Source organism: Hippopotamus amphibius, chromosome 2 (genome assembly GCF_030028045.1).
Source record: "Hippopotamus amphibius kiboko isolate mHipAmp2 chromosome 2, mHipAmp2.hap2, whole genome shotgun sequence".
Lineage (NCBI taxonomy): Eukaryota > Metazoa > Chordata > Mammalia > Artiodactyla > Hippopotamidae > Hippopotamus > Hippopotamus amphibius.
This window is the reverse complement of record NC_080187.1, coordinates 193,063,677-193,077,147: the sequence shown is the minus strand read 5'-3', so window position 1 is coordinate 193,077,147 and position 13,471 is coordinate 193,063,677. Positions and strand designations below refer to the sequence as shown.

The 13,471-nt window shown below is 39.4% G+C and overlaps 1 protein-coding gene across 1 annotated transcript in view; it reads left to right on the top strand.

Annotated features, from left to right (window-relative positions):
• Positions 1-8,004: 8,004 nt before the first annotated feature.
• The window catches only part of USP50 (ubiquitin specific peptidase 50), a 29,723-nt gene continuing 24,256 nt past the window's right edge, over positions 8,005-13,471 (top strand). The window contains exons 1-4 of the mRNA XM_057722166.1: positions 8,005-8,210; positions 10,159-10,353; positions 10,604-10,799; positions 12,482-12,691. Of these exons, the coding sequence (XP_057578149.1) occupies positions 8,158-8,210; positions 10,159-10,353; positions 10,604-10,799; positions 12,482-12,691 (654 nt within the window). The 5' untranslated portion in view covers positions 8,005-8,157. The remainder of the gene's footprint in view (positions 8,211-10,158; positions 10,354-10,603; positions 10,800-12,481; positions 12,692-13,471) is intronic.

The window sequence follows — 13,471 nt, the reverse complement described above, 5'->3', positions numbered from 1 at the left end:
AATGGGCAAAGGATCTGAAGAGACATTTTTCCAAAGAAGACATACAGATGGCCAACAGGCACATGAAAAGATGCTCAACATTGCTAGTCCTCTGGGAAATGCAAATCAAAACCACAATGAGATATCACCTCATACCTGTCAGAACGGCTATTATCAAAAAGACAACAAATGACAAATGTTAGTGAGGATGTGAGAAAAAAGGTACCCTAGTACAGTGTTGGTGGGAATGTAAGTTGATACAGCGTTATGGAGAAGAGTATGGAGATTCCTCAAAAAATTAAAAATAGAGCTACCATACGATTTAACTCCCAGATATTTATATGAACAAAACAAAAGCAGTAATTCAAAAAGATATATGTGCCCCAATATTCATAGGAGCATTATTTACAATAACCAAGATAAAGAAGCTAACTAAGTGTCCATCAGCCACTGAATGGATAAAGAAGATGTGGTATATGTGTGCAATGGAATATTGCTCAACTATAAAAAGGAATGAAATTTTGCCGTTTGCAACAAACACGGATGGATGTGGAAGGTATTATGCTTAATAAGTCAGAGAAAGACAAATACGGCATATTTTCACTTATGTGTGGAATCTAAAAAATAAAACAAATGAACAAATAGAACAGAAAAAAGCTCACAGGGCCTCCTAGGTGGCACAGTGGTTAAGAATTTGCCTGCCAATGCAGGGGACATGGGTTTGATCCCTGCTCCAGGAAGATTCCACATGCCACGGAGCAACTAAGCCTGTGTGCCACAACTATTGAGCCTGTGCTTTAGAGTCCATGAGCCACAACTATTGAGCCGGTGTGCTGCAACTGCTGAAGCCCATGCACCTAGAGACTGTGCTCCACAACAAGAGAAGCCACATCAATGAGGAGCCTGTGCACCACAATGAAGAGTAGCCCCTGGCTCACCACAAGCAGACAAAGCCCGTGTGCAGCAATAAAGACCCAACACAACCAATAAATAAATAAATATATTTTTTAAAAAAAGAAATATGCTCACAGATATAAAGAACAAAGTAGTGGTTGGTTACCAGGGGGGAGAGGGATGGGGGAAGGGGCAAGGTAGATGAAGGGAATTAAGAGGTACAAACTACTAGGTATAAAATAAGATACAAAGATGTAATGAATAGCACAGGGAATATAGCCAAATATTTTATAATCATTTTATACAGAGTATAATCTATAAAAATGCCAAATCACAGAATTCCCTGGCAGTCCAGTGGTTAGGACTCGGCAGCTTTCACTGCCATGGCTTGAGTCCAGTCCCTTGTCCTGGAAATAAGATCCTGCAAGCTGCGTGGTGCAGCCAAAAAGAAAAAAAAAAACATATACCTGAAACTAATATAATACTGTAAGTCAATTATAGTTCAGTTTTTAAAAATGAAAAGTAGGATTGAAATAGGAAGACATGAAATAAAAGATACAGAGGTGAGCAAAAGTTCATGAAGTATACAAATTTAAAAGGTTGCTTGGAAATGTTTATACATGGTTTAATCTTTTTTAAGTAAACTAGGATAAAAAGTTTTTAAATATGTAAAGAGTATTCAAAGGAAGGTGTAGTAAATCATATTAAAGGTCTCATCTTTTTGGGTAAAGTTATAGATTTTAAGTTTTGACATAGATTGAAAAGTAATTTTAAGTATGAGTAACCCTTGCTATCCTGACTTTCACTATATGATCTCAGGCACTAGATAAACTAAATTTTCACAGATACATTACAAGCCATCTAGAGCTTAGAAGCCAAATAGGTTGGGATAGTATAGTATCCCTTGGTATTCAAACCTTGGATTCAAATAGAATAAGATAATAAGGGCTACTTGTATATTTGTTGAAATATGTAATGGAAACATAGGAGAATATAAAAACAAGGTACAGCTTCTGGAAAATTAGAAGAAAGGAAAAGTCTCAGGGGAGAAGAGAGAAAGTTTTAAAAACAGTAATCCATCCATTCGGTCTTCTTTCCTTGGCTCGTGTCTTGATGTAACAGTTGCTCTCAGTCTGAAAAGAGAGACCACTCAGACCACTAAGGACTCAGCAGGGCTATGCACACACTTGTAAGGGCCATCTGTGTCTATACACCTCCCAGGTCTGGCCATGGCCATCCCTGTCCTCCCCTGGGGTGCACACTAAGAATGGATGCTGTGCACAGGGGTCTGAACTGTCCCTTGTGTGAAAGTTTGTGCGGACATCTTCTTCGAATGTACAGGGGTACTTGCCCTCAGCACAGGGCGGGCACAGACATTTGCAGGACAGACCCATGTTTTTCAGGCTCTACCCATGACAAAGTGTGAGTGGCCTCTGTGGGCATTACTGGCCTCTGTCGGAACGCTTGCAATCTATCCACGTGTGTCAGAATTCTACTCCAAAATTTCTCTGCAACCTGTTCCCCGCAAAAGTCCACTAAGACATTCCTGCAATTGCCGACAGCCTCATCCCACCCCCACACTTGTACAATCATTCTCAGGCTAAAAAGCCATATTACTTATGTTTCTGATTGCAGTTTTAATGAACTTAAAGCCATCTGAGAAAAAGAGACCAAAAAAAAAAAAAAAGTAATCCATCAAAATCAGAAGCAGAAAATAAGAGGGAAAGCCTGATTCCTTTCTTTTCTTCCTTTCTTCATTCACACTTTAGTCTAAAAGCCATAACTGAGACCAATCTAATTAGGCCTCATATTGTTGTGGGGCAGCAGTGACTTGACATGGGGGTGTCAGAGAAGCAGGGTAAGTAAGGATGCTGTCTGTCTGTAGTGTAATAGGGTGGGAATCAGGGGTGGCAGCAGCAGGAGATGTCACATGCATAGGGGTTGATCAAATAAGGAAACACTGAGGGTAACAGGGGGCTGTGACACTGTAATAGTGTGAGTACACCTAGCTCCCAGACCATGGTTCCTAAATACTGTTCTCCTCTAACAGGAACCAGGGCTCTTTGAGAAATGGCTGATTTCAGGAGTGGGATAGGGACAATACAAGGTAAGTCTGGAAGACCTTGCTGTGCCAAAAAGTAAGGAAGGGCTCAAAGAATGATGGGGATGTGTCAAATGGGTACAGTATACATCTTGAAGGGCCTCCTGTTGGCTAATCTTGAGACGATTTGTACATCAAAGATAAGTGATGATAATAACAGATTCTAATCCAGTGAATAAAATAGAAATTCATGAGTCCACAATGATTAAATTTTGTGAAAAATAAATGAAGAAAAGAGAAAACTTCTCTTTATGGTAGAGGACCAACTAATGAATGTAGTTGGAATAAGGGCATTAGAAAATCACCATTTGGCAACCACCATAGTGATACTTAATTCAACCAAGCAACACTGATTAATGTTAAAACTAGTGTGTGAAAGTTTGATGAAGAATGGACCATTTACATTGTCTCTAAGTCCTCCCTGCAAAATACTGATTACAGAAAGGAAAAGTAACTACAATGGAGGAGCCTGGCAGGCCCCACTTTATTTGAGTGATTAGAGTTAACATTGCCAGTGTTGGGATGAGTCAAAATTGTGTTGCACCTAATATGATGCAGTGAGAACACAGCATCACTTCTGTGATATTTGTATTACAAATGCATGAAGTGAATCTGATCATGAGGAAACATCAGACAAACCCAAACTGAGGGGTATTCTTGAAAATAACTGGCCAGTAATCTTCAAAAGTGTCAAGTTCTTGAAAGCTGAGATATATAAGAACTGTTTCAGGTTGAAGGATTCTAAAGAGATGTGATAATCACTTTGCTGTACACTAGCAACTAACACAACATTGTAAGTCAATTATACATCAATTTTATAAAAATTTCCTCAAGAAGAAGACTGTAAATTTCACCATTTAGAAATGAAAAATAAATTTCCTTCCTAGTGATTCCATTCTGTTCTGCTGTCCCTGGGAACACATACTGGAGTCAATATCCTGAATCTTTTCAAATTAAATTTCCTTCCTTCAGGGAGCCAGATTAAAGAATGACTCAAAGAGAAAAAACAAACAAAAACAAAACAAAATGCAATATGTGATTGCAGCTAAGCCATGCCTGGACTCTGACCTATAGAAACTGAGATAATATTATAAATGGGTATGGTTTTAAACCACTAACTTTTTGGTAATTTATTACACAGCATAGAACACTAATCCATAGGTGATCTTACTCATGAACATAGATACAAAAGTCTTGAACAAAAGATTAGCAAATAGAATCCAGCAGTTTATGAAAATGATGCTACATCACAAATAAGATACATTTCTCTGAGAAATAGAAGATGGGTTTAATATGTGACCATCATCAATAATTAACCATGATAACAGAATAAGGAGGATAGAATCTCATGATTACCACCAAAGATATAGAAAAACTCGATCACACTCACAATCCATTCATAATAACAACTCTCAAAAAAAAAAAAAACTAAAAAAAAAAGCTATGCCGTTAGTAAGCGTGACACTTAATGGTGAATTATTCAATGTGATATACAATGGAATATTACTCAGCCATAAGAAGGAACAAAATTGGGACATTTGTAGAAACATGGATGAACCTAGAGACTGTCATACGGAGTGAAGTAAGTCAGAAAGAGAAAAACAAATATCGTGTATTAACACATATATGTGGAATCTAGCAAAATGGTTTGCAAGGCAGAAATAGAGACACAGATGTAGAGAACAAACATATGGCCACCAAGTGAGGAAAGCAGGAGGAGGAGGGGGTGATGAATTGGGAGACTGGGATTTCCATATATACATTACTAATAAGAAAAAAATCAAATTGTACACTTTAAATATATGCAGTTTATTGTATGTCAATTGCATCTCGTTAAAAGTTCTTGGAAAAAAAAGTAAATAAAATTTTAAAATTAAATAAAAGAATTACTCAAAGCTTTTCCTCAGTTCAGGAATGAGCTGTGGATACCTACTATGCCATTTCTATTCAACATTTTACTAGAGGTGCTAGCTGGTTCAAAAGATAAAAAATAAGAGGCATAAGAATTGGAAAGGAAAAAACCCAAAGAACCTCTATAAAAATTAGACTTTAGTAAGTTTAGAAAGGTTCCTGGATACAAGATCAGCATATGAACATGAATTGTAATTTTTACTTTCCAGCATCAAATTAAAATGAAATTTTAACAAGACTACATTGATTAGGAGAAACTGAAGGTCTTGGGAGAACTTCACCGACTAAAGGAGCAGGATGATAGGATTTCAAGTCCTCCAGAACCACCACTGTGGTGACTTCAAGAAAATCCTCTGTAAATAGGCTGCAAAAATCAAATAGCTACAAGAGTTAGCACCTCTAGTTGCCAGGATCCCTTATCCTGGTATCAAAAAATGGTTATTCTTAATATCTTTGTGTAGCCTGAGCATAAATATATAAATATAATAAAAGTATATGTATAACCATTTGGATGTACTATAGGCAAACTCTTAAGCGCTTTTTGACTTACCAGTAATGTATCTTGGAGATAAATCCAAATTACAAATATATCTACTACATTCTTTTTTTTTTTTTGTCCGCGTTGGGTCTTCGTAGATGCATACGGGCTTTCTCTAGTTGCGGCAAGCAGGGGCTACTCTTCGTTGCGATGCGCAGGCTTCTCATTGTGGTGGTTTCTCTTGTTGCAGAGCACAAGCTCTAGGCACTCGGGCTTCAGTAGTTGTGGCCCACTGGCTCTAGAGTGCAGTCTCAGTAGTTGTGGCTCACGGGCTTAGTTGCCCTGAGGCATGTGGGATGTTCCCAGACCAGGGATTGAACCCATGTCCCCTGCATTGGCAGATGGATTCTTAACCACTGTGCCACCAGGGAAGTCCATCTGCTACATTCTTATTTTTTTAACTTTTTAGTTTGAGATAATTTCAAACTTACAGAAAAGCTGCAAGAAGAGTACAAAGAACTCCAATATACCTTCACTCAGATGCATCAATTGCAGACATTTGGGCTGTATTTGCTTCATATTTGCTTTATCACTCCCCCTTCCTGCCTTTCCTCATGTGTGTCTGTGTTTGTGTGTGTTCTCCTGATCCATATGAAAGCAGCTTGCATAAATCATGCCCCTTTACCCCCAAATCCTTCAGTGTGTATTTCTTAAAAGCAAGAACATTCTCTTTAATAAACAGAATATAGTTTTATAAAACTCAGAGTTAACATTAATACAAAACTATTCTTATATAACCCATATTCAGATTTCACCAATTGTCCCAATAATGTCCTTTTATACTAATTTATTTCCTGATCCAGGATCCCACTCAGGACTGAGTATTTGTCTTGTTTCTCTAGTTTCTTTTTTTTAATTTATTTAAATTTATTTTATTTATTGGCTGCGTTGGGTCTTCATTGTTGCATGTGGGCTTTCTCTAGTTGTGGCAAGTGGGGACTACTCTTCATTGCGGTGTGTGGGCTTCTCATTGTGGTGGTTTCTCTTGTTGCAGAGCACAGGCTCTAGGCATGCAGGCTTCAGTAGTTGTGGCACATGGGCTCAGTAGTTGTGGCACACAGGCTTAGTTGCTCTGAGGCATGTGGGATCTTCCTGGACCAGGGCTTGAACCCATGTCCCTTGCATTGGCAGGCAGATTCTTAACCACTGCGCCACCAGTGAAGTCCCTTTAGTTTCTTTTTCATCTGAAATAGTTCTCAGTCTTCTTTCTTTCCTGACAATGACATTTTTGAAGAATTTTTTCCTTTTGTTACCTCATTTGTTTTACTTGATGTAGAGTTGAGAAAAGATGAATTGGCCCTAATGGCTCTTTCTTTTCCTACTTCCGACAGATTCTGAGTTAGATTAGAGGAAGAATATGTTGGTATTATCTCTGGAGCTCCAGAAGTTCTGCTTTCTAACAAGGCCATTTCCTCAACCAGGTTGCTTTCACTGCTATGGGTTGCATGTATTCTCTGACCCCTTTTCATCTAGACAGAGCATTGTGTAGGGGTTCTTTGCCTCTCTATTGAAGTTCTTTCTTAAGCACAGTTCTGTGTGAAGAAACCAAGAGCTCAGGAGTTCATGTGTGCTTTGCTATTTCTCAACTTATAAATTCTTCTATGATGACTATTTTATTTATATTTTTTTAATTTTTTAAAAATAAATTTATTTATTTATTTATTTATTTATTTATTTTATTGGCTGTGTTGGGTCTATTTTTGCTGTGTTGGGTCTATTTTTGCTGTGCGTGGGCTTTCTTTAGTTGCGGTGAATGGGGGCTACTCTTCTTTGTGGTGCGCGGGCTCCTCATTGCTGTGGCTTCTTTTGTTGCGGAGCACAGGCTCTAGGTGCGTGGGCTTCAGTAGTTGCAGCACATGGGCTCAATAGTTGTGGCACACGGGCTTAGTTGCTCCACGGCATGTGGGATCTTCCTAGAGCAGGGATCAAACCCGTGTCCCCTGCATTGGCAGGCGGATTCTTAACCACTGCGCCACCTAGGAAGCCTGACTATTTTATTTTTATTTGCCCTGTGTGGCACTAGTGAGATGTGTGTGCTTGTGTGTGTATGTTTGTGTGTGTACCTCTTTTGCACTATAATTGATGACCATGAAGGGAAATACTCTATCCCAGTGCTGTGCATTTTGGGAAGCATCAAAATCCATCTGCCTCTCTCCCCAGCGTGAGATACAGTCTCTCAAAGTCCTAGGAGTGGTGTGGTCACTGGGAAGGTAGATGAGTTCCCTAAGGGGGCAGGATTGCCATAGTCTCCACTAATGTGGAGGCAAATCTTCTCTGTGTGTGTGTGTGTCTGTTATATATCTATATTCTCTTGTGTGTGTATATATATATATATATATTCTCTTGTGTGTGTATATATATATATATATATATACACATACATACATACACACACAAGAGAAACTTGGAAATATGGAGGAAGAGAGGTTATATGTTCAGTTAATTCTCTGAAATCTAATCTTTCAAGTTTTAAAGCAACCAAGTAACAGTATCTCATGGCAACATTCTAGAATCTTGAAGTGTAATGTAAAGGATTATGATGTATGGGAAATCCAAGTTGGAATGTACCTGAAGTACAGATGAAATCAGTTTGCAGCTACTGAAAGTAGGGAGGAACATATAAGTTGTTTATTACAAACAAAAAAAGCCAAAGTAAGAGGCTTGGAGAAATGAAGTTAAAAGGATTAGACGTAGCTCCTGAATAGAAGTGAAAGACCAACGTGGTTTCACTACAATGGCTTCGCAGCGGCCTTTCACTGCAGATGACTTCGGTATCTCCTATGTCCTGTGAGCCTCTGTCTACTACAGTTTTCTAGATAAGCTTAGTTGGGTTGTTGGGGGGAAGCCATGCTTAAAGGGATCAGGAGGTACATGCCGAATTTCGAACAGATTCTTCAGGATTGACCCATTGAAGGTATCCCAAAGGGAAGGAAAGGGAGAGGAAGATGTTCTTTAATATCTAGCCAATCGTTATTCCTAAAGAGTGACAGTCCAGGGCCTCCTGTGACATTGGTAAATAAGAGGGGAAATGGCCATCCATGTAACAGAGAGCCCTTTTCAAGCTGGCAAAACTGTAAATAGAGGTGTTGAGGTGAGGTAGCTGTCTCCTAGAGACCCAATTTTAGATACTATGTGGAAAGGAAAACCAAAAGATGAAGATACTAGGCTGCCTGGTACAGTAGCCAAATTACAAAAGGGAGCTCTGTGTGGAAAGAGGAGGAGGACTCTTTCCTCTGTGCAGGTCTGGTTGATCCATATGGACACACGAATTCCATAGCTACTGTTAAGGACATCCTAGATCAGTCATTTCTTTAAAAAAAATTTTTTAGGTTACCATTAACTATGTCATCGGTGCCTCGTGCCTTGCATTATTTAATCCTCACACAATCCTGTAAGGCAGGTAACACTGTTCCTATTTTATAGATGAGAAACAGATATAAGTCACTGATCATGTAACTAGTAAGTGATAGAGTCAGAATTTAAATTAAATGCTCTTTCTCTCCCTCTCTCTCTGTATGTGTGTGTGCTTATATGTGTATATACATATACGTATATAATATGTACACATATGTGTCGCTCTTAATATATGTATATATTCTCTTAATATGTGTATATATTATGTTCTTAAATGTATATATGACATATATATGTGTATACACACACACACATATGTACTCCTAATATTTGATATATAAATCCAAATAACTCTTGACAGACAGATGATGAGTGGGTAGATAGATGGATAGCTAAATACCCCTCCTCTCTATGTGCCACTGCATATGCCTTAGTAAATTACCATGGGCAAATGACTAAACCATTTATACATGATATCTCACCTGTAAAATGGGATTTAAAAATTATTGTACCGGACTTCCTAGGTGGCGCAGTAATTAAGAATCTGCCTGCCAATGCAGGGGACATGGGTTCGATCCCTGCTCCAGGAAGATCTCACATGCCGAGGAGCAACTAAGCCCGTGTGCCACAACTACTGAGCCTGTGCTCTAGAGCCTGTGAGCCACAATTCAGCCTGTGTGCTGCAACTACTGAAGCCCGGGTGCCTAGAGCCCATACTCCACAACAAGAGAAGCCACTACAGTAAGGAGCCCACATACCACAATGAAGAGTAGCCCCGGCTCTCTGCAACTAAAGAAAGCCTGTGTGCAGCAATGAAGACCCAATGCAGCCAATTAAATAAATAAATAAATAAATAAATAAATAAATAAATTTATTAAAAAAAAATTGTACCTACCCCATAGAATTGTTGAAAGAATTAAATAGGACAGTTCATGTTAATTATTTAACATAGTACCGGGTCAATGCATGATAGCTATTGTTATTAACTACTGTCTATTGTTATTTTTAGTACTGCTAATAATAATTAAATTACTTGCCCAGCAAAAAAGGAAATACTTTGGTATTTAGTGAGAAAGTCTGCATTTTTAGCAAAGCAATTCTAGGTCTCTGAAAAGCCTGTATTTTCTGTCCTTTTGCTTTGGTTTTAGGAAGAAATTTTATCTCTGCTTATTTGACCACAGGCACTGTTCAAAGAGTCCTGAACAAAGTAATGCAATTTTAGACTCCAACTCTGAATACTTCTGTCTTTGATAGGGAATGTATTTGGTGGGAGTCTTATGAAGAACTCTTTGTGCCATGAGGTTGAGAGGGCTTTATTTCATTTGTACGTATTTTGTTTCCTCAAAATGCTTTCCTTTCTTTCCACGGGGCACCAACACAGTGCAGAGTGCACAGATCACTATGACCACTTTCCAGTTAACAAGGCTGATGAGAACCAACCCCATTTCCAGGGCGTGACTGGCCTGCGGAACCTGGGCAACACGTGCTACATGAATGCCATCTTACAGTGTCTCTGCAGCATCTCGCCACTGGTGGAATACTTTCTCTCGGGAAAGTACATTACCTCTCTTCAAAAGTAAGACCACTTGCCTTCTCTGCAGCCTGCCCTCCCCCCACCCCCCCACCCCCACTATCCAAGGTGAGGTTAGGGAAGGGATCCTCTGGATTCCCTATTAAGAGCTAAACCAATTAGTAGAGGCTGCAGCGCCCCAGATCCCATTTCTAGGGTGAGTAAAATGGTAAGGTCAGCCAAGAAATGAATGAAGCTTCGTTTGGGGTCTGATTCCACAAGCTCAGCTGGAAACATTTCCCTTCCATCTTCCAAGGGATTGCAGTGAGGTTGCCACTGCTTTCGCCTATGTGATGACAGATATGTGGCTTGGAGACTCTGACTGCGTCTCACCAGAAATATTTTGGTCAGCTCTTGGCAACCTCTACCCAGCATTAATGAAAAAGACGCAGCAAGATGCTCAGGAATTCTTGATTTATGTCCTGAATGAACTTCATGAAGCTCTGAAAAAGGTAAGTAGAATTAATGGCCTTGAGATAGGATAGCCCTTTAGCTCTTTCAGCAGCTTTCACTTTTCATTCTTTGGTTTGTTCATTCAGTATCGCCTACTCTGTGCTGAGCACAGGTGCTGGGGTCACTATGGGGACCATTAAAGTTAGTATTTGAATGAGCCTGTATTTACCAAACTTAGCTGCTTATCAGAATTACCTGGGAGATTTTATGGCACTGCTTCTTAGGCCCTCACTCCGGTGTTACTGACTTAGAATGTCTGGGTTGTCTTCTGGGAAAACTCACTTGGGATTTCTAGTGATCAGCAGGTGTGGGAACCACTCATCTATTTCCCTTTGCAGTAACAACTGCACGGACTACTTTTTTAAAGTGAAAATTACATTTTTTATAAAAATATATTCCTTGTGAGGTATAATACATAAAACTTTACGACTTAAAACAAGTGTTCTTGGTAGCTACAAACCCAAAAAAATATCAAGCTTGGTGTGAGGTGAAAGGACAGATCTGTATACTGCAGAGTTTCATCTTCATACTAAATGTGCCTAACCTGAATTCTTCACTGGATTAGGAAATACATTTAATAAAACATGAAATCACCAGTTACTAAGGAGGGTGCTTTTATTTATAAGACTCACTACCTTCAGCCTTGATCTGAGACCCACACTCTCTAAATATATGCCCTAGACTTTATGCAGTGTCCTTGTGCTACTGCTAGCTTAACCTCATAGCCAATATCCAGGAGATACTTAGCATGAAAGACCACAAACTATCACTGTTAATCCCTCTCATCTGCAATCCTCAGCTCCATTTTTAATTTTTACTACTAATAAGATATTCACGGCAGCACTTTTTTAGCCATAGGGGAGGGTGATGGTCAGTAAAATCACTTAGGTCCTCATCTGCAGCCGGTCTGAAATAAATAGCATTCTGGTTCTCAAGGTCAAACTTAGAGGCATCAAACTACTGTCGAGTGGAAGACGTGGGCAGGAAGGTGTGATGAAAGAAGCAGCCAAAGCGGAGCTGTGTGTACAGCTCCAAAGCAGAGCTGACTGTGGAGCTAAGGCGCCTTCAGAATGTATATTCTGCAGAGGCTGTGGAACGACTGAACAGTCAGGGTGTGCTCCCAGAAATGCTGTTCCTGCGCATCAGCTGGATTCAAATCAGGCTACAAGGCTGGTGAAATCAGGCTGCCTTAGGAGTTGAAGACTTGCTCTTTAAAAAAAAATTTTTTTTTCTAACAATAAAAGAAGAGGCTAGGGAACATAACCTGAAAGGACTGGAGGAGAGATCCAATTCCTTTATCTCACCTCTAGATCAGCTTACGTGACCAAAAGCTAGTTTGCAGCTTACCTCCTTCCCAGGAAGAACTGCCTCCAGGACCCTGTATCACATTATCATTCACTGTGAGTTTATGACACCATGGACATATGTTTTACCAGGGTTAGGGTGTCCTCATTGCTCAGCTTCACTTAAAAAGGGAAATAACTGAATTATCGGAGATCACACATATTATATGCTCTTAAGAATATCTTATTCTGTTTATTGTCTGAATCCAAAACTAAGTGGTTTTGGGTAACATTCTGAGAGAAAAATCAGGTAATTCTATTAAAAAATTTTGATAACCAGTAGTTGATTTGGGGTGAACTACTGATTTGTTCACTAGCTGATCTGTTCCTTGATTTAGTACCACCGAAGAAGATCATGTGAAAAAAGATCTATTCCGAGATGCTGCAGGAAGATGATTGCCAATGAGTCCTCCATCATCACCCAGCTGTTTGAAGGGCAGCTCAATTATAGCATCATATGTTTAAAGTGTGAGAACTGTACCTACAAGAATGAAGTCTTCACCGTCCTCTCCCTCCCCATTCCATCTGAATACGAGTGCTCTCTTCAGGTAGGGATTCTTACTCCTGGAGACTTCTTTTGTCTTTCTCTACCCCAGTGCTGGGTTTTCTCAGAACTGTTTCCTACATTTTCTAGTATGAGGGGAGCTACTTTATAACTTAAAAAAATTGGAAGCCCATGATGACAATATTTTGTAGAAAAGCGACATACAGCCAAAAGTTCCTATGAATTCATTTGTATCTCTAAATGTGCTCAATGAAACAGCCTCACTGTAAAGTAGGAAAGATAGGTGGACTTTATTCAGTCTATTGAGATGGCTTGGTACATACAGGGAATTTATACTTATAAAAATTTTATGGCCCTTTGTCACACCAGGGGTCTGTGGGTCCAGATTGGGAACTAGATAGAAATGATACTGACTCTTATTCTTGAGCTCTTATGTTTTGGATAAAAGCTGAGGAATTTGGGGGGAGGATAGAATAGTGCCTTAGTTTACCTCCTCAGTTTTCTTTACCATAATACTAAAAGTTAATCTGTAAATGGAGAGTTGGTGGGGGTGGGGAGGGAGGTAGCAGTAAAAGGCAGGGAACGCTAAGTTTCCTTTTAGGAAGAAACACACATTTATATTTTTCTTCTCAAATTATGAAAGCACATCTATGGCTAAACGTTTTCACATACCAGAATTAGAGAAAATAATCCTACTGCTCATTCAGAACTGGGCTTTGTTCTCAGATAAAACTGCTAAAAGCTACTGGAGATGAATTCCAAATCCTCTAAATGAGGCGCTGGCAGTCTCTGCTCATTTTCCTCTTTAGGTTAATGGTTTGCA